This window comes from Panicum hallii, chromosome 4 (genome assembly GCF_002211085.1).
Source record: "Panicum hallii strain FIL2 chromosome 4, PHallii_v3.1, whole genome shotgun sequence".
Classification (NCBI taxonomy): domain Eukaryota; kingdom Viridiplantae; phylum Streptophyta; class Magnoliopsida; order Poales; family Poaceae; genus Panicum; species Panicum hallii.
The window spans coordinates 39,424,071-39,451,449 of NC_038045.1; the positions used below are offsets into that span (position 1 = coordinate 39,424,071).

Here is a 27,379-nt window from a genome sequence, read left to right on the forward strand (position 1 = left end):
CGTATGAACCTAAATATCCCATGTGTAATTTGGTGGATTTTTATATATTTCCCAATATTGCTTGGCACGGGGGGATGCATGCAGAGAGCAACCAGCTGGAAGGTTGTTAAGCACAGGGGCTGCTGCCTCGACCAGACAACCGTACTTGCAAAACCCCAAGGTTCCAATTATCTCTCACTTTACCTTAGCTTTCATTCAGGTTGATCATGCAATTGACTAGATCGAGTTCCTTCTGCAGCTAATAAGTTTCATTCAAAGTTGATCATGCATGCATATATGATTTTCTCAATATGCATGTACGCAGTTCTGGACGACCCTTCCGCGACGCAAACTGTGGATAGGCGCCGCCGGGAGCCGGCGATGACGGTGCAGCAGGCGGTTCCGGTCCCGGCGATCCGCGAGGCGGTGTCAGGTTGGACGATCGGCCCAGCCTCGGCTAATCGGGGAAGTAATGATCGTCTTGATCAGACCATCCAGAAGTATCATGAACAGGTAGCAAACCAAGGAAATGAAATTTGGTTTCCAATGATTCGGTGTATGTACTAGCTAGTCCCATATCATATGCAGTACAAACATGCTGCAGCTGGTATCTTTAGAAAATCGACCATCCAAAACTAACCAAATCAGTTGCGCGCGTATGCAGAAGAAGGCATCGAACGGCGAGGACAGCTACGATTCGATCGTGGAGCTGGCCAGGGAGATCAAGGCTGCAATGGATCGTGACAAGAAGCTCCTCGAGGAGCCGAAGCAGAAGGTGGATGCGCTGACGGTGGAGCTACACTACACCAAAGCAGCTCAATTTCGTCAGCCACATCTAATTTCGTCAGCCCAACACAAACCGACGAAAATAACTAGCTTATTTCGTCGGCCAACACAAGCCGACGAAATTTGAACTTCTTTTCGTTGGCCTAGCGCAGGCCGACGAAAAACAGTCCATATTTTCGTCGGCCAGACCCAGGCCGACGTAAGAAAGAGCATATTTTCATCGGCCTGCTCTATGCTGACGAAAATATACCTAATTCGTCGGCTCGCTCCGGCCGACGAAAATATAGGTACCATAATTAGGATTTGGATGTCTTCGTTCTAGGCCCGCACAGCACTTCGCCCCCGTGCCCGAGCCCCCCGCCCCCGCGCCCCGCCGCCACCGCCACCGCCCCGCGGGCCCCCGCCGCCGCCGCCCCGCGGCCGCGCCTCTACCCCCGCCGCTCCGCGGCCCTGTAGCCGCCCCTCTGCCCCGGCGCCCCGGGGGCAGCCGCCGCCGCCTCGCGCGGCTCCCCGTCACCGGCCCGCGGCCCTACGGTGGGCAGCCGCCCCGCGCGGTTCGCCGCGACCGCCGCTGCCGCCCCGCGCCCCTCTGCCCCGCGGGACCCCGCGCGGCTCTGCCCACGGCCGCGCGCACCTCTACCTTGCAGCCCTAAGCCGCGCTGCGGCCCACCGGTGCCGGCCCCGTGGGCCCCAGCCGCCGCCCTGAGATCCCACACTGCGGCACAGTGGCCCGCCGACGCCGCGTGGCCCGCCGCCGCCCTGCGGCCGCCCCGAGGTCACACGCCGTGGCCTCAAGGCCTGCCGCCGCCCCCAAGCGAGGTCACGCCACGGCACCGCGGCCTGCCGATGCCCCGCTGCCCGCCGGCGCCCTGCGGGCCCCCGCCGCCACCCGAGGTCCCACGCCGCGGCCTCGAGGCCCGCCGCCACCCCCAGGCCCCATGCAGTGCCCCGCGGGCCCCGTTGCCGCCCCCCAGGCCCCACGCAGTGCCCCCGCGGGCCCCGTCGTCGCCCCTGAGGCCCCACGCCGTGCCCCCGCTGCCCACCGCCACCCCTGAGGCCCCACACCGCGGCCCCGCGGCCCGCTGCTGCCCTGCAGGCCCCCGCCACCGCCCTCGAGGCTCCACGCCGTGCCCTCGCGGCCCGCCGCCGCCCCCGAGGCCCGACGCCATGGCCCTGCGGCCCAATACCGCCCCACAGGTCCCCGCCGCCACCCCCGAGTCCCCATGTCGTGCCCCCATGGCCCGCCGCCCCCATGGTCCACCGCCGCCCACAGGTATGCTTGCCCCTTCTCTTTCCTGCTAGTTTCGAACTGACCGAATAACTATTAAACTTAGTGATGCATTGTTGTCCATTACTCTAAGGCCAGAAACTGTATTACTCTAAAAATATTTGTGTTACATTTTTTGATAATTATTGTTTGCTTAGTATCGTTAATGAAGTAACATTTCTCACTTTTGTTATGAAGTAGCTAGTTTGAAAAAATGAGAGACGATGGAAGTTGGATGTATGATGGTTGGACAAGTAACGGAATGCCTACGCGAGAGTGGATGGTCAACACACAAGCTTTTGTTGATCATGTATTTTCCTTGTCTCCTGGCGGTGGTTTGGTAAAGTGTCCATGTAATGAGTGTCAGAATTGTTTTCGTCAAGTCAATATTGATATGGAGCGTCACCTATGCAAGTTTGGTTTCATGCCGAATCATGAGTGGTGGTATGAGCATGGGGAGTCACAGGAGCAAGAGCCATACAACCTAGTTGATAGCTTTAAGGAAAACGAAGATAGGATGGATGATTTTGTCCAACCGGTTGAGAATGCTGCTGAGGTACCAGAATATTTTGGTCTGCTTGCGTCATCAAAAGAACCGTTACATGGGGCCACTACTTTATCATAGCTTGCTGCTGTGACACGGTTAATGGCTATAAAGTCCAAGTACAACTTTTCAGTAAGTTGTTACAATAATCTTGTTGACTTAATTTTGGACATGCTTCCGAAACCTCACAAGTTCCTGAAAGACTTTTACTACTCAAAGAAGCTATTAGTTGGTTTAGGGATGCCGTATCAAAAAATACATGTGTGTGAAAACAATTGCATGTTATTTTGGAAGAACAATGAAAATCTCAAGTACTGTTCGTTTTGTAAGAAGTGCAGATACAAGATGGTGGTGAAAAAAGATGGAAGTATGCAGATAACAAGTATGCCCATTAAGGTGTTACGGTACCTACCTTTAAAACCAAGGCTTCAACGGTTGTACCTATCTTAGAAGACTGCAAAACATATGAGATGGCACAAAGAGAGAATTCGTAATAATACAGGATGCATGAGCCATCCATCTGATGGTACGGCTTGGAAGGCCCTCGACCATTATGATCCAAGTTTTGCAAGTGACCCCCGAAATGTGCGTGTTGGGTTGGCCACTGATGGCTTCACTCTCTTTAACTCAAATGCTGCCCCCTACTCATGTTGGCCAGTGATAACAATTCCATACAATCTTCCACCATCATTATGCATGAAAGATGAGTATGTGTTCTTGACGCTCATTATACATGGGCCTGACAATTCCGGTAAGTGTTTGAACATATTCATGCAACCATTGATTGATGAGCTGCATGACTTGTGGAATGGAGTTAGGACGTATGACAGCAGTCGGAAGGAATACTTCAATATGCGAGTAGCATTTCTTTGGTCTATTCATGATTTCCCTGCATATGGAATGTTCTCGGGATGGAGCACGCAAGGTCGTCTATGTTGTCCGATATGCATGGATGATACAGATGCTTTTCGTTTGAAATATGGTGGCAAATTCTGCTTTTTTGATAGTCACCGTCGGTTCTTGTCTCAGGATCACCCATTCAGGAGTCAACGAGATGTCTTTCGCAAGGACACAATTGTTACTAAGGGTCCACCCAAGCGTTTGACCGGTCAGGAGATTGTAGCAAGCCATTGTCGGTTAATTGCCACAAATGATGGGTTTGAAGGGGTCAAAGAGGAGCATAATTGGAATCATATAGCTGCCATTTGGAGCCTTCCTTATGCTACTGCTCTGATCCTTCCACATAATTTAGATGTAATGCATCAAGAGCGCAATGTTGCAGAAAGTATTATTAGTATGGTTTTTGATTTGAAAGTAAGACTAAAGATAATTTCAAAGCTCGGCAAGACTTAGCTGAAATATGTGTTCGGCCAACCCTTAATCTGAGACCCAATCAAGCTGGCCATATGAGGAAGCCACGTGCTAAGTACTATCTTAAGCCTGCGGAGAGGAAAGAGGTTCTTTTGTGGCTGAAGAACCTTAAATTTCCTAATGGATATGCAGCTAATCTGAAACGGGCGGTGAACATTGTAACTGGAAAAATGAATGGTTTGAAGAGTCACGATTACCATATCATCATGGAAAGGTTGTTGCCTGTGATGCTGCGTGGGTACCTCCATGAAGAAATTTGGATAATGTTGGCCGAGTTAAGTTTTTTCTACAGGCAATTATGTGCAAAAGAAATTAACAAGAATACAATAAGAAAACTGAGTAAGGAAATACCTGTCTTAGTATGTAAGATGGAGAAGGTGTTCCCCCCGGGTTTCATGAATGTAATGCAACAATTGTTAGTGCATTTGCCTTATGAAGCTGAGGTGGGTGGCCCCGTACAATACAGGTGGATGTACTTTGTTGAATGAGGCTTAAAGAAGCTCAAAGCAACCATCAGAAATAAAACACGAGTGGAGGGATGCATTGCCGAGGCATTCTATCTTAAGGAGATCTCACACTACACGAGCACATATTTTGCAGAAGAAAATAACATTAATGCTCATATACCGCGCTACCACACCTCGAATGAGACACCGATGAGCAATCTCAAGTTGTTTCAGTGGACTGGCAAGGCTGCTGGTTCTAGTACCATGATATGTAGGAGGAGATGGAAAAATATTTTGTGTAAGTACCATGATATATATCTCATATGTCAATCACGTTTAGCGATTTGTGCTAAATAAAGAATATGTAGGTTGTTTGATCAAGAACAATGGAGATATGTATGACAACAAACTGCTAAATAGCTGGAAACCTTACGGCGTGAGGGTTTACATGGTGGTCGCAATTTTGTCACATGGTTTAGAAGACATGTAAGCATCCTTACTCTAACTATCTTATTTATATAACTCGTTATGAGTTAACAAAATTTTAAAACTTGTAGTGCATGAAGGATAGCGGTGTCCATGATGATCTAAGATAGCTTTCACATGGAAGCATGACTGCAAGGAGTTATGGTTGTTATGACATAAACGGATTTCGGTTCCATTCAACCAAGTTTGAAGCAAAAAATCCACATGCCGCCACAACAAATAGTGGAGTTGTGACCACCACGAGTGCCTCAGATGGTTCTATCACGAAGTATTTCAGGGTCATTCAGAATATAGTGGAGCTGAAGTTTGAAGGTTCAAAAGATTTAAGAGTTGTGTTATTTTATTGTGGTTGGTTCAATAGTAAATTATTTTCTAGGGTAAAGCATAACAAAAAACTTGGTTTAGTGGAGGTGAACCAGAAATTGCGACTTTCTGGTTACAATCCATTTGTCCTCGCACATCAAGTTGAGATGGTCTATTATATGTCGTATCCATGTCGTTCGGAAAGTTTAGAACCATGGTGGATTGTTCAGAGAGTATGTCCTCCAGGTCGATTGCCTATTCCTGGAGATGAAGGTTACGATGAATGTGAGCTTGATCGTACTATTCCTAAAGCATTTCAGGAAGATGAGTGTAATGGACCCTTTGAAGTTGATATTGGGATGGCACTTGACAGATTAGATGGTGACACCGGTGATGTAATAGTTTCTGAGGTCCGTAAGAAAAAACGGCCACATCGTGCAAGCAAAGTAATGTTCACAATATAGGAAACGAGGCATGGTACTACTCATAGTGACTCCATAGCTGAAGAAGATGACCCCGAGGACTTTTAACATGTAATGTGATGTAAAAACTAGTTTTTATTAATAGTGTTTTTTTGCTAATTTTTGTTATAAAACTTGTTCTCTTTTATTTACCATTGCTATGATATTAACTAACCATATTTTATTTTTTTTAGGATGAGGTCATTTGGGCACTCTCTAAAGGGAAAGAAGGATGTATCCTCATCTTCAAGGAGTTAGGCAAAGAAGAATGATGGCTCCGCATCTTCGGATAGGCCTTCTCTCTTTAGAGGCAGCAGTTCTCACCTGAGCCGAAGAAGTGCACTTCAGCGATGTCTAGACGAGGCTGTGCAAGTAAGTCATATATAGTTTGCATGTGTAATTTAATTTCTTTAATAACAATAAATATCTACTTGTCTTTGAACAGCAAGAAGAGGAAGGTAGGGGTGCAGATGAGGAAGAATATGTCGCGAATGTGGATGGCGATGGAGATGGAGGTAGTGGAGAGGGAGATGGGTGCGAGGACAGAGAAGAGTGCGAGGATAGAGATGGATATGCAGAGGAGGAGGAAGAGGAGGATACTGCTGCTGAACCTTTGTTCAGGTACTTATGATCATTTCATGAAAAATTTTATATGAGCTAGCTAACTAATACAATACATTTAGATTTAGAGGCAACAATGTGATGACTCCTGCAGCAACCAATCCGGCAAATCGTCGACAGATTAGGCCACATGGGGATTGGTAAGTAATATATTTTATTATTATGATTGTTTTATTTAATATATTATATAGTTCAAGAAAGAAACATGATGGATATCATGTTCTAATTGTAGGCAGTGGGACGACATTTGTTGGAAGGGAAGAAATAGGTTAAGACCTGTGAATGCAACATTGGGAACACTTATGTCGGTTTCACTACACAAGAATGGTCACAATTGGAGGTGTGCTTCAACCTGCATTGAAGTGGGAGCACTATAAGCTGCAATGGGATGATCAGGGTGTCATGACTGCAGTGAGTGTTTGGAATGAGTTCTGGATACTTTTTCTTATCATAACTTCTCAAACTTGTATAACTAGTATCTATTTGATTCATTTATAAGTTGTCTAACAAATTTATTATACTTTTTGAAAGAGGTATCATTTGCCGGAGGGGGAGGAGCAGTGCCTACAAGATAGGGCTCATTCTGTGTTCGACAAGGCAGCGACGAAGGTGGTAAGGGACATGATGTCCAATGCTCGTATACAGTGCGTTTGTTTATACTATAAGAAAATAAAGCTGCAAGACATGAACAAGAAACTGGGTGCCTCTGAGATATATCTCCGAGAGGATGAGTACCTTCAAGTTGATATTAGCGGTTTGCCTTGGTTAAGAAAGTGTTCGGATGCTTGGCGAGCACTTTGTGCTTATTGGGCTTCACCTAGCTTTATGGAAAAATCCAGGATGAAGAGAGCTAATCGTCAAGCAGGACCACGAGTTACACAAAGATATGGGGCTGATTGACATCTTCGTTTGGCTCATCGAATGGTAGGTGTTTATTATTTCAATTTGATTATTATATACTTACTTGCAATATCATAATTTCTTCTTTGCCGGGAGGCACAAAGTGGGGTGGCCCCAAGCTATATTGAGATATACATTCAAGGCCACCACGGCGCAGATCCTACACAGCCAGAGTTGCTTTACAGTGGGAATGCCACACAGACTCTATCAGACCTGGCGCTATGGGGCTGTGTACATAACGTAGTTTAAACAGGATTAAGAGATAAAGCCTGTCTTATCTCTTATTTAAGTTATTTGCTACTCGTTTGAGTAGAAGATAAAGCTAGTCAGTACAGAAGGAATCTACTCGAGTTGTATTCGGTTACGATTCCCCAGCTAGTGTTGGTTAGGATTCATGTAACCCTGACCTCCCGGACATATAAGGGGGGGGGGGCAGGGACCCGCTCAAAACAGATCATTCTACACCCGAGGGAATACAAACCATCATACAGGACGTAGGGTATTACGCGCCTCACGGCCCGAACCTGTCTAAAGTCTTGTGTTCCTTGCACCTTTGAGTTCCTGATCTCGGCGTCTCCTCACCTAAACTTACCACCTTGGGTATACCCCTCGGTGGGCAGCCAGGTAGGGGAGCGCATCGAAGATCCACCGGCGAACTCGATGGCATATTTCCAGTTCACCAGGTCAGTTCCCTCTCAGGGCATGACATTTGTTTTTGGCTTGTGGGTCTGCATCGCAGATGGTGCGGGCAGTTTCCATCGATTCCTCATCGACATGAAGCCGAAAACTCCCGCGGCGGGTCCTCGCAGCAACCTTGACAAGTTCGTTGATGATCTCGATGACTTGTCAATCCATGCATCCACTGCAAGGACCAAGGTGGAGTCTGCTTCCGGCGCAACTTCATCCGGCGCTGCAACAACTTTCCTAGGGTTGGACTCGTTCCAATCTAAGGACTCACGTAGCCAATCATGACTCGGTCTACGCAGTTTGGCCACTGATCTCCAGGAGGCCGACATCTCCGAGTCCCTCTCCGCATTAGAGAAGGACTTGGACTCTCTGCTCTAATTTGGAGGGCCCGAAGCCACGGCACATCAGGGGGCTTCGGGTTGTTTTAGTGCCAGCGATCTGATGATCACCTCCACCCCAGAGGGGCGTTTCGTGCATTGGAAGGGCATGAAACCTTCTGATCTACTCGAGGCATAGGATCGACGTGTGGCCCACCTTGAGCCTTTGCCTTTTCAGGAGAGCAGGCCGTTAGCCACCGTGGTGGAGGAGTCGACTGAACTAGTCGACAAGAGCTCTGAGGAGCTCATCTCACACTAGGTGCTGATGGCGGAAGAAGGCGAGGATGATGGTGACTTGCCCATCGTCAAATTTGATGCGGTCTCTGAAGATGAGACCACAGCCAACACCGGCGACAAGAATGACACCGATCGTGAGGCACGGAGGACCCAAAACAGGGCTCATGCAGCTCGCCGAAGGAGGGTCAATGAGCGCATGCGATCCATGCATCGCGAGCTTGACGCCGAATTCACTGCCGTAAGCGAGCCGGGCTTCAGGACTCCGGTGGCCAACATCGCCAGGGTCACAGCCATACTCGAGTGCAGTAACGATCCGAACGTGCGTCAAGCACTTCATTACGCGCAGAGGGCTTGGATCCAGCTTGATCAGCAAAACCCGGCATCTACCCTCAGGGAGGAACGCATGGGCGAAAGCTGAAGCTAGGCTCACAGCCAAAGGGCAGGCGGTCATCCTCGACCTCAGCGAAGCAACAACGACAACGCTCGCGGGAGTCAGGCCCCTGGCGGGAGGCAGCAGCCACCTCCAGGGGGTAACCCACGATAGGCCATTCATCGGCCTCCTCCAGAAGACCTGTGCCAGCGAATCATTGAAGGCTGCGATGCGCGGTCCGTGATCAATTCCAGGCGCAAAGTGCACGAGGAAGTTGAGACTGAAGGTACTGACTGCAGCGACCGTTTCCCAGCTTTCTCCACATGGTTCAGCAGTTACAAATACCCAGAGGGCTTCAAGCCGATCGGCATCACCAAGTATGATGGCAAGCAAGCTCCTCAGCAATGGCTACGTTGCTACTCCACCACCATTGAAGTCGCAGGGGGCTCCAACATCACCAAGGTCGTCTACTTCCTGATGGCCTTAGACCCTACGCCGCTCACGTGGTTGGACAGCCTCAGCAACAACTCGATCGACTCCTGGGAGCGGCTCAAGAAGGTCTTCATCGACAACTTCTAGGGGGCAATCGCTCGCGCAGGTACTTGTCACGATCTTGCTCAATGTAAACAGGAACGTAACGAGCTCCTACGGTCCTACACACGTCATTTTTTCGATGTCCGCGCCACCATTGCGAACATCTCGGAGGAAGACATCATCGACTGCTTCTACAACGGCATCACTGAACTGGGCATCTACAGAGACTTCGGGCGGAACAGGCCGAAAACTGTTGCAGGGCTTCGCGACATGATGCACGACTGGTCCGAACAGGAAGAGAAGATGCGGGAGCGGTTCCCGAGGTGCCAAGATAGCACTCTGAGGTGTCCAAATGGCAACCGCAACGACAAAAGCCAGCGGGACTATTCGGGTCCATCCCGAAAACGCAAACCAGATGATCTCATCGCGGCTGTGGATCATCTCTCGCAAGGCAAGAAGTCGACGATGCAGGAGGAGTTCGAGAAGCTCCTGCAGAAGAAATGCCCATGGCATCCAGGTGCCAATCACGCGGCAATCGATTGTTACCACCTCCGGAGGACATTCAGCAATTTCGGTGGTGGCAAGAAGAACAAGAAGCCAATGGACAAAGAACCCAAAGATGACGACTAAGAGGACCAAGGGCGCAACGTGAAGTTCCAGGATGCTTCAAAGACTGTCAACATCATCTTCGGGGGAGATGGAGACTTCAGTTCCAGGCGGGAATAAAAATTTCTTCTCCAGGAGATCATGTCCGTCGAGCCGGCGGCACCACGACCACTCCGTTGGTCGGAGGTCCCCATCTCATTTTCTCACGATGACCAGTGGACAAGCTTCTCGGAGCCCAGAAAGTTCCCCCTGGTCTTAGATCCGGTGGTTGCTGAAGTCAGGCTCACCAAGGTGCTCATCGACGGCGGGAGCGGTCTCAACCTCATCTTCGCCAGCACTCTGAGAAAGATGGGCCTGGACTTCATGGACATGCTAGTTCCGAGCAAGTCCTCTTTCTACGGCATCATCCCAGGTAATGCGGCGCACCCACTTGGTATGATAGTTCTTCCAGTCACCTTCGGCACGAGGGAGAACTACCGCACCGAGTTCATTAAATTCGAAGTGGCTAACATCAAATCTTCTTATCATGCCATACTGGGCTGTCCGGCACTCGCCAATTTATGGCAGTGCCGCATTATGTTTACCTGCTTCTCGAGATGCCAGGACAAAGTGGAGTACTCACTCTCCAAGGCAACTTGAAGAAGTCATATGATTGCAATCAGGAGGCGATCCAGTATGCTTCGACTACTCGTGTGCCAGGTGCTTTAGGGGAAGTACTCGCAGCCGCACAACAGCTCTCCCAGGCTGGGCTGGAGATCCCTTCGAGAAAGGCTAGCAAGTTGAGCATCCAGTCGACTGGTGACGTGGCCCTCAAGTCGATCCAGCTCCAGGAGGGTGACTCATCTAAGACCGCCTTCATTAGCGCGGGCTTGGATGAGAAATAGGAACTCGCGCTCGTCAGTTTCCTTCAGGCTAACCGAGACATATTCGCGTGGAAACCAGCAGATATGCCAGGGGTGCCTAGGGAACTGATCAAGCATAGTCTGAATGTACACCCACAGGTTGTGCCCAAAAAGCAACGCCTTCGAAGATTTGCTCACGACAAGCGTGAGGCAATTAAACGGAAAATAGCTAAACTCCTCGCGGCTAGCTTCATCAAAGAAGTGATTCATCCAGAGTGGGTAGCTAATCCTTTCCTTGTGAGGAAAAAGAATCATGAATGGAGAATGTGTGTTGACTACACCGATCTCAACAAGCATTGCCCAAAGGATCACTTCGGGCTACCGCGCATTGATCAAGTCGTTGACTCGACGGCGGGTTGTGTACTCCTTTGTTTCCTTGATTGTTATTCAGGATATCACTAGATTGCGCTCAAGGAGAAGGATCAAATCAAGACCGCATTCATCACCTCGTTCAGGACTTACGCCTACAAAACTATGTCTTTCAGTTTGAAAAATGCAGGAGCAACCTATCAGCGCGCTATTCAGATGTGCTTCACCGATCAGCTGCATCAGAATGTTGAAGCCTACATGGATGACGTGGTCATCAAGACTAGGAATCCCGATGGCCTGATTGCAGACTTAGAAGAGACGTTCAGCAGCCTACGCAGGTTCCGGTGGAAGCTGAACCCAACTAAATGCATTTTCGGAGTACCGTCAGGGAAATTGCTCTAGTTCATCGTCAGCAATCGGGGAATTGAAGCCAACCCTGTGAAGATTTCTGCCATCACTGATATGGGGGATCCGGCCACAATCAAAGATGTGCAGAAGCTAACAGGCTGTATGGTAGCCTTGAAGAGGTTCATCTCCCAGCTTGGGGAGAGAGGACTACCCTTCTTCAAGCTTATGAAGCGCCAATACAAGTTCTAGTGGACAGAGGAGGCTGAACGAGCCTTGCAAGACCTGAAGCATCACCTTCAGTCTCCTCCAGTCCTTACAGCACCATTGCCTTCAGTCTCCTTCAGTCTACTCTACATTGCGGCAACAACTCATGTTGTTAGCAGTGCTATTGTAGTCGAGCACAGCAAGGAAGGCCATGCATTTGGGGTGCAGAGGCCTGTGTACTTCATCAGCGAGGTACTCTCCGAATCCAAGGTACGATACCCGGCAGTTTAGAAACTTTTATATACAATTCTGATTACATCAAGAAAGTTGCACCACTGTTTCGACGAGTACAAGATCACTGTGATTACGGATTTTCCATTGGCGGACATTCTCCATAATCAAGATGCCATGAGGCGTATATCAAAGTGGGCAGTAGAACTGGGGGCTTTGTCTATCGACTTCAAGCCACGCACTGCAATCAAGTCTCAAGCTCTAGTCGATTTTATGGCTGAATGGATGGAGAATCAAATCCCAACTCCAGTCGACAAGCCAGAGCACTGGACCATGTACTTTGATGGGTCTCTCAAGCTCGATGGTAGCGGTGCTGGAGTTCTATTTATTTCTCCAAGAGGCGAACAATTGAAGCATGTCCTCCAGATCCTTTGGGAGGTATCCAATAATGAAGCCGAGAGTGAAGCACTCCTTCACGGGCTACGTTTGGTGATATCACTAGGCATCAAGCGACTTCTTGTATATGGTGATTCACTTCTAGTCGTTTAGCAAGCCAACAAAGAGTGGGACTGCAACAAGGAGATGATGGACGTTTATGTACAAGAAGTGCGCAAGCTGGAAAATAAGTTTTCGAGCTTGGAGGTTCATCATGTGGTACGGGAGCATAATGTTTGTGCAGATATACTATCCAAGTTAGGGTCTACTCGTGCACAGGTTCCAGCGGGAGTCTTTGTCCAAGAGTTAAAGCAGCCATCCATCAAGTCCTCACCACAGGTAACCATCGATGTGAGCCTTCAACAACCTGATCGGGAGGTTATGATGCTTGGTGAGGACTGGAGAGAGGCTTATATCGATTTCATCCGGGATCAAAGACTACCAGCGGGGATGGACACAAGAAGCGCAGAGGCAGCTCATGTCATGCGCGGAAGTAAGGGGTTCGTCCTAGTCGACAGCAAGCTTTACCAGCGTGGTGCACGTTCAGGCGTTCTCATGAAGTGCGTCACGAAAGAAGACGGCTACGACATACTGTGGGAGGTACATGAGGGAGTTTGCGGCAACCACGCAGCTTCAAGAACGCTGGTGGGGAAGGCATACAGAGCTAGTTTCTGGTGGCCCACCGCAGTGTCCGATGCTGAGGACCTTGTGCGGAGATGCCAAAACTGCCAATTCTTTGGCTACCAATCTCACGTCCCAGCTCACAGCCTCATCTCCATACCGCCATCCTGGCCGTTTGCTTGCTGGAGCCTTGATATGATTGGGCCCTTCACAACGGCGCTAGGCAGTTTCACCCATGTATTGGTGGCTATCGACAAGTTTACCAAGTGGATCGAGTACAAGCCGATAGCAAGGCTCACACCAGATCGAGTTGTTGATTTCATCTCCGATATCTTGCATCGCTTCGGCTTCCCAAATACTATCATCACGGACTTGGGATCAAACTTCATGGCCAACCAGTTCTGGGAGTTCTGTGAACATGTGTGCATCGAGATCAAATATGTCTCTGTTGCACATCCAAGGGCCAATGGTCAAGTCGAAAGGGTGAACAACATGATAATCGATGGCCTCAAGAAACGACTCTATGACAAAAACAGCAAGAAAGGAGGACAGTGGATACACGAATTGCCACATGTCATCTGGGGGCTCCGGACTCAGCCGTCCAAAGCCACAGGACAAACACCATTCTTCCTCGTCTACGGCTCTGAAGCTATCTTGCCGGCCGACATCATATGGAAATCCCTAAGGGTTGAAATGTACAATGAAGGCGAGGCGAACGAAGCAAGGTAGTTAGAGCTCGATTCTATTGAAGAGGCTCGCTGCACCGCTCTTGTTTAGTCAGCTTGATACCTGCAGGGGATCCGGCGATATCACGATCGCAACGTGAGGGAACGATCGTTCAATATAGGCAATCTGGTCCTACGCCGCATCCAAGATGAGTCCGGCTTACACAAGCTCAACTCAAGGTGGGAAGGTCCGTTCGGCGTCAAGCAGGTTACAAGACCAGGGTCGTATCGACTACAATACCCCAAGGGCCAAGATGTCCCGAATTCTTGGAACATTCAGAACCAGCTCAAGTTCTACCCATGAGGAAGCATGCGTGGATAGCTGTTCTCCGGGCGCCTAGGCGGCCTTTTTCTTCCGAATCAATTTGAAGGTTTCGTGTCACAAAATTCGAAATGAAAATTTTTCTGCCGACAGATGGAGGCTCCGGCCACGTTCATGTTTTATAAATCGACTTCTTGTCATGAGTTATGATGGAGGCTGCAGCCATGTTCATGTTCTATCGACTTCATGTTACCAGTTTTGACGGAGGCTTCAGCCACGCTCATGCTTTGTATGAGTCGACTTTCGCCGTGTCCTTTGATGGTCGCTTGCGACGATGATCACATTTTTCCCAACAAGTTCGATCCGTTCGATTGGTTTATACCTACCTTGTTGGGCGGGCTCACACGAGGAGCTATTTCGACTACGCCCAGGGTCGTTGCACTCAGCGTAGTTTCGATTTCTTGCCATAAGCACGGCAGTTACGCGATGATGCTCGCGTTCTTTCCCAATGAGTTTGATCCATTCGATTGGTTTATACCTAACTTGTTGAACGCGCTCACACGAGGAGCGATTTCGACTACACCCAGAGTCATTGCACTCAGGGTAGCTTCATTTTTCTTGCCATAAGCACGGCAGTCTCGCGATGATGCTCGCGTTCTTTCCTAACTGGTTAGACCTGCTCGATCGGGTTGTATCTAACTTGTTGGATGAGTTCCTACCCGGAGCTGCTATGGCTACTTCCAGGGTTGCTGCACCCAGGACAGTGTCTACTACTTAGCCTTTAAATCTGGATGACAATTCAGTTGAGGCACATACAAGTAGAGACATCAAATAAGAATATATATATATACAAGGAAATGAGTACTTGTTTTTACATCTTAATCCTGCAGTACACTTTTTACTATTTGTTCTGCTACAGGTTAGGCTTCTTGGAGGTACTTATTGAATTGTTCTTCAGTACACTCTGTAGCCACTCCTTGCTCAAACGTTTCTAGTTGAGCTTCCGGCCAAAAGGATTTCACAAAGGCAAGAGCATGGCTGACACACGCGACCGGGGCTTCAGTAAGGAACTTAACGACCTTCTGCGGCGCTCCGAGAAGTTGCTCCAGCAAGGGCCGCTCGCCTGCTTCGCGATCATCTTGTGGGTCCACAATGTCCACAAGCTTCTTGGCGGCTCCCCTGAGGTCCTCCAGCTCCTTTTGCCGCTGCTCCTTCTCTTCGCCCAGCGTCTTGATCTGCTGAAGGCTGCCGGCAAACTGTTGTTCTGTGTCGGCGATGACCTTCTGCAGCCTCTCGATGTCATCTATACGGTGATACAACATATTCTTCACATCAGTAAGTAGCTCTTTTGTATATGTTAAGATTTTCCTAAGCTCTGCGGTGAAGATATTTTTAGAATCCAGGATAAATTGTTAAGTGGAAGTACTCGAGGGAAGTAAGGGCTTGCCTAGGTGTGCCTTCTTTTGTTCCTTGAGTTGTTCCTCGAGATTGCGCAGATCGTTCTTGAGGAGCCACATCTCTCGAGTCCGCTCTTGCTTCAGCCGGTCAAGTTTGCTCTGAAGATAGCAGTTCTTCATCCGCTCTTCGGATAGGCATTTTTCCTTGGCAGCGAGCTCCTGGTGGCCACTCATGACTGCTTTCAGTTTCTCAGTTTTCGTTTGCGAATGCTTGATCACATTCTACATAAGGAGGGAGATTAAGACAAGCAACTCAACAATGTACACTGGCAGAAGAGTAATCATGTCTTACTAGGGCAAAATCGTACAACTCTTTGTAGGCCTTCTTGAAGGTTTTTATGTTGTCATCTGTCAGCATTGGATCATCCACCAAATCTGTGGTGATGATGTTTTGGTATCCGCGTCCGGCCATCAGTAGGTCTCCAGAGCTCCTTGAGGTCCCTGCGGTTTCTTCAGAAGGTGGTTGCTGGGCACCTACGAGTCAAGATGCATTCAGTACATAATACCAGTGGTCTAAGCAACTAGCCATGGGCAGTCAGACACTCACCTGTGCCATCTGTAAGAGCGGCTGCAGGGGCCTCGACTTGTTCCTCACCACCAGCTCTGGCTTCGGCTTGCTGGGGCTCGGGAGGTGGCTGGTCGGGCAGTGTCGTGTCTGTCTCAGGGGCTGGTCCCTTAGGCGCGGGCCCTTCTGGGGCTGGCAGCTCGGGGGCTAGAGTGGCCAACACAGGCTTTGGTTTAAACCCCCTGGCAGTCACAGACCTAATGAAGCAGAATTAGTTATATCATTACACAAGTCGAAGAGAACAGAATGATCATTATGCAACAAGACGTAAACTTACAACGAAGACTTCTTCATGACAGCTTTCTTCACTCTCATAGCCCATGGCGTCTCAACCACGGTACCCATTGCTGGCGGCGGGGTCACACCAGCTGGTGGCACGGTGCCCACCACGGCGATGGTTACCGCTCCTGTCGCAGAAGCTAATGGATCCGCTCCTGTCGCAGAAGTTGATGGATCCACTCCTTTCACAGAAGCTGATGGATCCGTTCCCACCACGGCAACGGTAACCGCTCCTGTCGCAGAAGCTGATGGATCCGTTCCCAGCTCTTGGCGCTCGGGATTGGGAGGAGAAGTAGGCGGACTGCAAAAGGATAATGTTAGCGTGCAACAATACTGATATATGACAATAAGGCAGCAAATTCATACCTGGAGGACTCCATTACTTGCGCTTTCCGTTTGCGCACAACCCGACGACCCTGCGGGACCGAAGGCAGAGTTTCGGTCAACTCCACGGAGGGTCCGGGGGAGTTGTCCCTTCTCGCCTCCCCCTCAGCTTCCCTTTCTGCCAGGGGGCTCCCGCCTTCAGTGGACTCACTGCCGGGCAGAGTCTCGGCCACTCAAGCCCTCTTCGCTTCGGCTGCGGCACTGGGGAGAAGGTGGTCCGGTCGAGGGATGTCGGGTTGTGGAGGGTACCTCCGGTACAATTCTGTGTGTCCCTGCAGAAGGATTTCAATTAGCAGTGGCAAAGCAACAGAACTTGTTTTCAACAAAAAGTAGTCAAATACTTACTGACTTTGGAGGATTTTGTGCAGAAAACAGCTGCGGGACGTAGGGAACCGCATCCACGTCCAGCAGCACTCACTTGACCCAGGTGAGTGCGGCGTCATCAGTCAGTTCTTCTGCGCACATCCGAGAGGAATCTTCAGCGCCTATGTACTCGAAGCCTAAGGTGTGGCGTTGTTGGAGTGGCTGGATCTGACGCTTGAAGAAAGAGAACATTATAGATGCTCTGGTCACCCCTATTTCTTTGTGAGCTGCTATGATGGCCAGCAACTCATCGACTTGGTCCAGGTCTCCTCTGGGGAGCTCGGTGTTCCGCTCTGGCCTCACGACTGGGGGTTTGCCGGACTTGTCAGGAAGCTGGGGGGCATGGTTTTCGATGTAGAACCAGTGGTTCTTCCATCCAAGAATGTTGGAGGGGAATTTATAGGAGAGGTACCTATCGTCGCTTGCTGTCTAAGCTGGATGCCGGCGCCCCCTACAATGGATAGATTTTTGGATGTGGGTTGTGGTTTTACCCAGAAAAGGAAGCGAAAAAGATCCCAATGGGGTTCGATTCCGAGGAAGGCTTCACAGAAATGGATGAAGATTGCGATATGGAAAATGGAATTCGGGTTGAGATGATAGAGTTCAAGCCTGTAGAAATAAAGAAGGCCACGGAAAATAGAGCAAGAGGGGAGGGCCAGACCCCGTTCGGCAAAATGGTAAAATGTGACAATTTCATCTACATTTTCCATGGGGAAAGGTTCGCAAAAAGAGGGGTGCCAGTTAACAAGACTCTTGTCTTGGAGCAATCCCTCGGAAACAAGTTTATTGAGATCATTGACGGAGCACTTACTGTGTGTCCACTCCCCGGTCGGCGGCTGCGCCTCCTTCTTCCCATCCTTCTCAGGTCTCTTGGGTGCCATTTCCAGATCTGCCCACCACGAGTTGCTCGGGGGCTGCGGGGAAAGGGGCGGGGAGATTTTGGTTGGATTGGGGCTCTCCAAGAGGGTGAAGGCGAAGTGCGGCTCTATTTGGGAGTTTTGGGAAGTTCTTGGCGGATTGCAGATTGGAAGCCCAGTTTTAACTTGGCGTTATCGCGGGGTTAAATAACCAGCGGCTTGATATAGTTTTACTGTTTCGAAGTTGAAGATCGTTTCAGGGAATATTCGGAAGATGAGGGGTCATTTGGTGGATTGTTTAGATAAAATATTCGACTAATAATTTTTTCATGGTTAACTGTCTTGAAAAATGAGATTTTTTGAATTCTAGATCTAACTTCCATCATTTATACCATCACACACATTATTTATCATGGGAACATTTTTACACTGCATGCCATGACTTTTGGATCCTTATTTCCAAACTTGAGAGATTTGGATTCAAGGCTCGGGGGCTGCGGGATACGTAGCATTGACTATTTATTTTTTCAAATTTATTCGAAGAGTAAGTAAGGAAGATTTAAGACTAATGCGACCCTCAGCCTGATTCTCTGATTCAACCTAAGGCTTGGGGGCAACTCCATATGGAGTGCGATTTTTCAATCGCACCTCATAGCTTCGATGCAGCCAAGAAAGTACTCGAAGAAGAATTTCAAGACGGAGCTCCAAGAGAAGCTGAAGACTGCTTCGAAAGTAATCGAGAAGCCTATAGTACTCAGCTACGAAGAGCTCGGGGGCTTGTCAGATCCGGGGCTACGGGGCTGTGTACATAACGTAGTTTAAACAGGATTAAGAGATAAAGCCTGTCTTATCTCTTATTTAAGTTATTTTCTACTCGTTTGAGTACGAGATAAAGCTAGTCGATACAGAAAGAATCTACTCGAGTTGTATTCGGTTACGATTCCCCGGCTAGTGTTGGTTAGGATTCATGTAACCCTGACCTCCCGAATATATAAGGGGGGGCAGGGACCCCCTCAAAACAGATCATTCTACACCCGAGGGAATACAAACCATCATTCAGGACGTAGGGTATTACGCGCCTCGCGGCCCGAACCTGTCTAAAGTCTTGTGTTCCTTGCACCTTCGAGTTCCTGATCTCGGCGTCTCCTCACCTAAACTTACCACCTTGGGTATACCCCTCGGTGGGCAGCCGGTAAAATACCGACATACTCTGGCTAGTAAAATAATTTGATTTCAATTAAGCGATGATTCGAATATTATCTTATTATTAGTTGCCTGAATGGTAGGCGAGATATGGTGATGAAATGGTGGCACGTCATGGGGAGGAGTACGATTGGAGGAGGAATGATGTGGATGTCGGTGCCTTATACTCAAGCGGGGGAGGGAAGAAACATGGTAGGTTTAGCATGTTGAATGGCGTTATTGATACAAGTGGTGCTTTGAGTGAGGCAAGGTGTTCTCAATCCTCTCAGAATTCTTGGGGCTACCAAAGGGAAAGTGAAAGGAAAAGTCAACTGCAGGAGGAGATAAGGTAGCATAGAGAGGCGATGCAGAGGCAAGAGGAGTGGGCAAGGCAACAACACGAGTACATGCAAGGTTTTTTGCTCAGCAACGACATATTCAGGTACTATGCAAGTTTGATATTTTTTCAAGTCCTTGTGCACTTCTCATTGCTATAAAATACTTGATCTACTATCGGTTTTTAGGAAATGCTAGCGGCTACCCTTGGCTGACAATTCAATTTACCACCTCTTCCTTCGCCTCCTCCTCCACAGCTGACTTTTGTACCATATGTGCATCTACCATCTCCACAAGTGCTAATTATATCGTATAACTAGCAATGCTCAAATTTTCTTATATATACGTACTAAATAGATTTAACCTTGTCTATAATCAGGGTTCGATGAGTACTCATCCTTGAAGAGTTTCTGCTAGCCCGTCCACGCCACCATCGACAGCGCGTAACATTTCTGGAGGTGACTGCGGCAGCGGACATAATATTACCCCTCCTTGATTTGTGTTTTCACGTTTCGTTGACATATATATGTCATTTAGACTATGAATTTCATGATTGTACTTATTGGATGTATTTGATGATTGTGTGATGATGTATTTCATAATTCTGCTTATGGATATGTTAAGTAACTGCTTATGGATGATTGCGTTCATAATTGCTATTATATGCAGCTATTTTTTTAGCAGCGTGTCCAGTATTTTCGTCGGCTTCGAGAAAATACTGGACAGGTTTTTGTCGGCCCGTAGAGCCAATGAAAATGTTACCATTGTTTTCGTCGGCCACGCTGGCCGACGAAAATGTGAACATATTTTTGTCGGCCGTGCTGGCCGACGAAAATAGCTTTATTTTCATCAGTTGCCGATGAAAATAAAATAGCTTTATTTTCATCAGTTGCCGATGAAAATAAAGCTATTTTCATCTACTTTATTCTGTTGGCCTAATTTCGTCGGTCGACTGACGAAAATAGCTATTTTCGACGGCTTTTGTGGCAGAACCAACCTGAATTATACCGGCTCAAGTACGCGAGTCCTCAATAAAGGGCTACCTCGCACTTCAAACGGTATAAAACTATTGGTCTGTCGGGTAACGTCCCGATGAACCACCGAACGCAGGATCCAACAAGGTACCTCACACGAAGGTGAGTCCAGAGATACAATGCCAAAATAATTTACACCACAGGCAGTTATATTACAAAAATATACAAAATAACATTTGTTCTTACTAAGGAGAGTTTATTACAACACAAGTTCGAGTTTTTGGTTAAAGCAGCGGAATTTGAAAAGCGGAGTCAATATACACGGCGTCATTACAGATATTATGCTAGCCCTGGCATAATATCACTCGGCGGGGTCTATGTTGGCCGGGGACGGATCCCATTCCACGGACCAACCATCAGGCATAGGGTAAGGCCACGGTGTAATGAACGCTGGCTCATCAGAAGGGTTACCTGAAGTAAATCAACAAAGCAAGGCTGAGTATACTAATACTCAGCAAGACTTACCCGGAATTGGGTATATCTTAGCCCATAACTAGACTCATGCTGGTTTTTAGCTTTGGGTAGGGTTTTCAGCTGAAAAGCAACAAAGAGTAGATCCTTATTTTCAATTTTTAGTTTTCAGGTTCTAGTTGAATTAACCATTCTAGGTAAGCACCTATAACTATCCAAACATGGTAGAATCTTTACTCAAACATCATCTTTGATAATCAAATAATTGCTCTTGTTACTCTATGTGATAAAGGGGATAAGCAGTCTCATACATCGTGAGAGGCGGACGATTCTGAATCGAGATTCAACCCTTGCAAGGTAAACCTAACACACACGCTTGGAACACCACAGGGTTGTTCCGAAGCAACCGTTTGCCTTTCATTCCGACTCATGGATCAGATCCACCACAAGCGACTGCAGGTCATATACACTACAAAAGTGCAGGACGTACGTCTGTAGCGCGACTACAAAACCCGTACTCCTGGTTGCCCAGCAACACATATGCCTACACGTCGAACAAAGTAACCAAAAGAAGCAAATACATGTGGTGGGAGGTATGTCCACTCCTCGGGCCGATCGGTTACTAGGCTTACCGCTTACCATATTTCACGGCATGTGGCTAGTACTTTCAAACGCTTAACTACCGCTACCACACACTGCGACCTTATCAATTCATCAACTCAGACGGGGTATCATCTTGACCATGATACCTCATAAAACTCCCGTCCGGCATCCTTATAGTGATAACAGGAATGTAAACATTACAATTCCTATATCGCGCGAGTGACAGGAAATCACTCGACTTCTACCGGTCCTATAAGCAGAGCAGCTAGTCGGACTCGAGTTCTAGTGTTCAATACATTGGTTCCTGGAGTAATGCAACTAAGTTTTCCAAACAACTCCTAAGAACTTAATGCATATAAATATATGTAAATAATATAGGTTGCAGTGTAGTAAAGTAGGGTTATGTCCGAGGCTTGCCTTCGCTAGCAGGGTTGGGGTTAGTCAAACTATTATCTTCCGAACCTTGGTTCGGGGCTTCAGAAAAATCTGCGCCAAGAGTCCCGGGGTCTTCTGAAAAGATTTCTTCTTGTTCCGGGATTAGTTGATAATCCCCGTCAGCGAGAGTGGTCGAGTCTACATGAGATGCAAATTATAAGTTATGGAATGCCTTTACTTTTATTTTACTTCCCGATAAAGTTGCAATCCAATATAAATAACATTCTATTTTGATATATTTCCTAATTACCCTGTACTGGGCAGTCATTTATTGAGCACTAATAAGTTTACTTAGATTCATTAAACAACAAATTTAGCTAGGTTAAGTGTTCAATTAGTATCATAGGGCAACAGGTGGTGTGGTTCCTACTAACATTTATATTAAAAGGCTTTATATATTGACCTCACAATTTATTTGAATTTTAAGCTACCATTACTTTATAAACCAAACATATTATCTTTATTTTAATCAACACCTAATTTTTAGTTAAAAATTTAATAATATGTGGCAATAAAACAAAATAGGACATTAATATATTTTTCATGATTTTTGAACATATGAAAGTGTGTTTATTAATTATATTATGTAAACTACACATTATTTCTAACAAAATCTATACAATAAGAAAATATTACTAGAGCACAAGATTAATTATTTTTCTTCCATTCTACATATTAAAAGAAAATTATTGACACTGGTTTTACTAATTTATCATTTTTCTATGAATTACTATGTAATTCTTAAGTCTACAAGCAATTAACTTTGGTATTTAAATTAAGTCATTAATCATTCAAAAACCGAAGTCGACCCTTAAAGAAAAGTTACAGATCTTTGTCTAAAGATTCCAATAAAATTTAGTTTACCATTTTACGATTTTTCCTTAAAGAGATATGGTATTTCTAAGTTGACAGCAAAAATTACATAAGGAGGTCCCTCGGCACTATTCAACTGAGTCTAGGGCTTTGCAAGAAACCCCCTGTACTTCTATTTCTTCTAACCCGAAGTCCCTGGCCGTGAACCCGAACAGAGTGAGATAGGGACGGCCGTGTTCCGGCGGTGGCGGTCACCGGCGGTGAGGTCCAAGGAGAGGAAAAGGAACAGGAGCTCACGAGGGTCCTTATGCACCACGTGTCGAGGGTTGGAACGGCCGGAAAGAGGGATCCCGATGAGGACCCGAGGCGGCGGCGGAGGAGTCAACGGCGACGAGGGTGCTCCGGCGATGAACGTCGGCAGCCAACCTGTGCACGAGAACCAGTGAGTCCCGGGGAACGTGTCCGTGCAAACAATTGGAAGAAATCGTGCTGGATTAAAGGGGACCGACGGAGACAGAGGCGGCGGCGACGAGGGGGAACGCCGGCGATCGTCGGGAAGGCACTGTGGTGCACCAGAGGATCAATGGATGGGTCGTATAGCTTCAGGGCAATGATGTGGTGCTGTTTAGGGTGATGTGGTGGCTCGGGATTGCTTGAGGGGTGCTGCCCACGGTGAGGCCGAGGGCGGTGGCGGATGGTGCTCGTCGGCGACGAGTTTTCAATGGAAATTGGAGGGCCACGAGTGGTCGAGGAGCACCAGTGGACTGTGGGAAAGCTTGTGCAGGTGGTGATTGAGGCGAAGGTGGTCCGGTGTGGGCTGCCCACGGGCGGGTTGTGCGCGGCCGGAGAGGAAGAAGATGACGGCGACGGAATACAGCTCGATTACTAGGAATTGGACGCGGGAGACAGCAGAACAGCATGTGGGTGTGGATGTAGTGCTGCTACGCGCGAGAGAGAGGAAGTTGAGGCATTGCAGCGAGCTGTCCACGACGGCGAAGAGGTGGCGGCCGGAGATGGCTCGGGGACGTCGTGGCGGGCGCGCGTGAGGCCAGGAGGGGAGGGGAAAGAAGTCGAGACCGGGAGGGGATGACGCGTGGGAGGTTGTGGCAGCTGGAGGTGGCGCTCGGGTGGTCTGTGCCGGCGGTGAGCGGCGGTGGCAGGGCGAGCAGAAGGGGGAAGCGGCGCGGCCAGAGGAGGAAGAAGCAGAGAGATGTCAGGAGGACTAGTTTGTGAATTCCAAAAATTCCAGGGACCCCTCTGTAAACTAAGATTTCCCATTGATAGAAAAGTCTAATGAAAAAGGTGTCTAAAGCAAAGTTGTAGAGAATTTTAAATCCTACAAAACTGCTTTAAGGTTCAAGTTCAAAATCTCAAGGAATATAGTTTTATTTTAAACTTTAGAGCACCATTCAAATTATAAACTTTGTCTTGTAATTCAAACCTAATGCTTTAATGCTTAGGGTCTCTTTTGCAAATTTTCCTGCAGCAATCATTACTAGTTCTTTTTACACTTTAGTCCTTAGGTAAAACTAAGTTTTACTTTTATCTTTTTACCATTTCACATGTAAATCCTTATATGTTTGTATTAATTACACAAAGGTCCTTAATTTCATAAAAAGTCTATTTTCCTTAATGTTTTATTAACCTTTGTTCTTTTCTTTTCTATAGCCAACTGAAATTTGATACTTATGCACATTTTCACACACTTGCACATAAGAATTTATAAAATTCATAATTTACAAATATACCCTTACTGCTTTATACAACTTGTATACATTATATCCTGCTTACATATATTATACCCAAACTTAACATCTAATTATCTAACTACCTGGATATCACAGCCTTCCCCCCTTAAAAGAATCTCGTCCCGAGATTCCGAAGCTGAGCAAAAATGGATAATTAGATTTGGGGATTGGCTTGCAGGAAGTCTGGAAAATTCCGTTGAAGATAAGACTCAGTCTCCCAAGTCGCTTCTTCTTCGGTGTGATGATCCCACAAGATCTTGTACATCTTAACTGCCCTTCTTCTGGTGAATCTCTCCTTAGTATCCAGAATTTGAAGAGGTTGTTCGATGTACGATAAATCAGGTTCAATCTCAAGGGCACCTGTCTCAACGATTTCTGTGGGTACTTTGACACACTTCTTAAGTTGAGAGATGTGAAAGACATCGTGAATAGCCGCCCATTGAGATGGAAGGTGAAGTTTGTAAGCCACTGGGCCACAAACGTTGAGAATTTCAAAGGGTCCGACATATCGAGGTGCTAACTTCCCCTTTATGCCAAAGCGTTGGACGCCTTTGGTAGGTGATACTCGGAGATAGACAAAATCTCCTATCTGGAATTGCAGAGGTTTCCTTCTTTTATCTGCATAACTCTTTTGTCTGGACTGAGCGGTTTTAAGATTAGATTGAATAATCTTAACCTTATCTTCGGCTTCAACAACTAGGTCTGGTCCGAAGACTTTGCGTTCACCGGTCTCTGACCAACTCAAAGGAGTTCGGCATCTACGACCATATAACGCTTCGAAAGGAGCCATTTGAAGACTAGCTTGGTAACTGTTGTTGTAAGCAAATTCAGCTAGACCAAGACACTTGTCCCAACTTGTACCATAATGAATAATACAAGCTCGAAGCATGTCTTCAAGAATTTGGTTAACTCGTTCAGTCTGCCCATCAGTTTGGGGGTGATATGCAGAGCTTCGAATCAATTTGGTTCCTAGAGCTGATTGTAACTGCTCCCAGAATCGTGCGATAAATTGGGACCCACGATCAGATATGATAGTTTTCGGAACCCCATGTAATCGAACGATTTGTTCCAGATAGACTTCGGCATACTTCTTAGCTGAGTAAGTGGTATGCACCGGAAGAAAATGAGCTGTTTTTGTGAGTCTATCAATGATTACCCATATGGAGTCGTGTTTTTGAGACGTGTTGGGAAGACCAACAATGAAATCCATGCTAATGTCTTCCCATTTCCATGATGGAATGGGTAATGGCTGAAGTGTACCAGAAGCCTTGAGATGACTGGCTTTGACTCTCTGGCATGTATCACATTCGGACACATATTTGGCAGTTTCTCTCTTCATTCTGGTCCACCAAAAATGTTGCCGAAGATCGTGATACATCTTGGTGCTACCAGGATGAATAGAGAATTTGGACAAATGTGCTTCGTCGAGGATTCGCTTACGAAGTTGATGATCCTTGGGCACAACAAGTCGATTGTTGAACCATAGGACTCCTTGACGATCAGTGTGAAAACACCGATACTTAGCTTCTCCCTGGGATAGTTTGGATTTAATGATTTTGACACCCTCATCATGTAGCTGCGACATGACGATTTCATCCCGCAAAGTAGACTCAACGGAGATCAAGTTTAAACTACCTTGGGGAATAATCTCAAGATTTAGTCTCCGCATTTGATGGCAAAGAGTGTCATTAAAAGTGGATACGGTTAAACAGTGACAATGTGACTTGCGGCTAAGTGCATCCGCAACCACATTAGCTTTGCCTGGATGATAGTGTACTTCAAGGTCATAATCCTTGATTAACTCCAACCAGCGCCTTTGCCTCATATTTAAATCAGCCTGAGTAAAAATATACTTGAGGCTCTTATGGTCAGTGTAAATGTTACACTTAGCACCCATAAGATGATGTCGCCAGATCTTGAGAGCATGAATAACTGCTGCTAATTCAAGATCATGTGTTGGATAATTTTGCTCATGAGTCCGAAGTGCTCGGGAAGCATAAGCAATAACCCGGTTGTTTTGCATAAGAACACAACCAAGGCCAATTCCAGAAGCGTCACAATAGACATCAAAAGGCTGGGTACTATCTGGTTGAGCTAGTACTGGAGCAGTCGTCAGAAGTTTTCTCAAAGTGTGAAATGCTTCCTCACACTTATCATCCCAACGGAACTTAACTTCTTTCTTAAGTAGCTCAGTCATGGGTTTAGCTATCTTGGAGAAGTCTGGAATGAATCGGCGATAATATCCTGCCAATCCAAGGAAACTTCATATTTGATGGACTGAAGTGGGAGGATTCCAGTCCATAACTTCTTGAACTTTGGTTGGATCGACCGATATGCCTTGACTAGAAATAGTATGTCCCAAAAATTTCACACTATCCAGCCAGAATTCACATTTTGAGAATTTGGCATAAAGGCGATGATCACGTAGTCGTTGAAGAACGACACGCAAATGATTAACATGGTCTTCTTTGGTTCTGGAGTATATCAGAATATCATCGATGAAGACCACAACAAATTTATCGAGCTCCGGCATAAATACGGAGTTCATGAGATACATGAAATATGCCGGTGCATTTGTAAGTCCAAATGACATGACCAGATATTCATAAAGTCCATATCTGGTTGAGAAGGCCGTTTTTGGAATGTCACTAGGCCTGATCTTGATCTGATGATAACCGGAGCGTAAATCAATCTTGGAAAAGACCTTTGCTCCAGCTAATTGATCGAACAAGATATCAATGCGGGGAAGAGGATACTTATTTTTAATAGTAACCGCATTGAGTGGACGGTAGTCGACACATAGTCTCAGGCTATCGTCTTTCTTCTTGACAAAGAGAGCAGAACAACCCCAAGGTGAAGCGCTGGGGCGTATATAACCCTTATCAAGAAGATCTTGTAGC

General features: G+C 47.2%; 1 protein-coding gene across 1 annotated transcript; it reads left to right on the forward strand.

The window, feature by feature from the left end:
* The first annotated feature begins 360 nt into the window (after positions 1-360).
* LOC112890472 (vegetative cell wall protein gp1-like) lies at positions 361-7,118 on the forward strand. The gene is made up of 8 exons (XM_025957355.1): positions 361-492; positions 644-754; positions 1,222-2,038; positions 5,429-5,592; positions 6,089-6,264; positions 6,588-6,675; positions 6,796-6,876; positions 7,104-7,118. Exons 1-8 carry the CDS (start codon positions 361-363, stop codon positions 7,116-7,118), a joined length of 1,584 nt encoding a protein of 527 aa, XP_025813140.1.
* The last annotated feature ends 20,261 nt before the right edge of the window (positions 7,119-27,379 follow it).

Bases quoted from the DNA above. Each gene is read 5' to 3' on its own strand.
- LOC112890472 (XM_025957355.1), top strand. From the start codon at position 361: ATGACGGTGCAGCAGGCGGTTCCGGTCCCGGCGATCCGCGAGGCGGTG. The intron at 493-643 runs GTAGCAAACCAA...GCGCGTATGCAG, and splicing joins TCCAGAAGTATCATGAACAG to AAGAAGGCATCGAACGGCGA. The intron at 755-1,221 runs GTGGATGCGCTG...GCGGCCCTGTAG, and splicing joins TCGAGGAGCCGAAGCAGAAG to CCGCCCCTCTGCCCCGGCGC.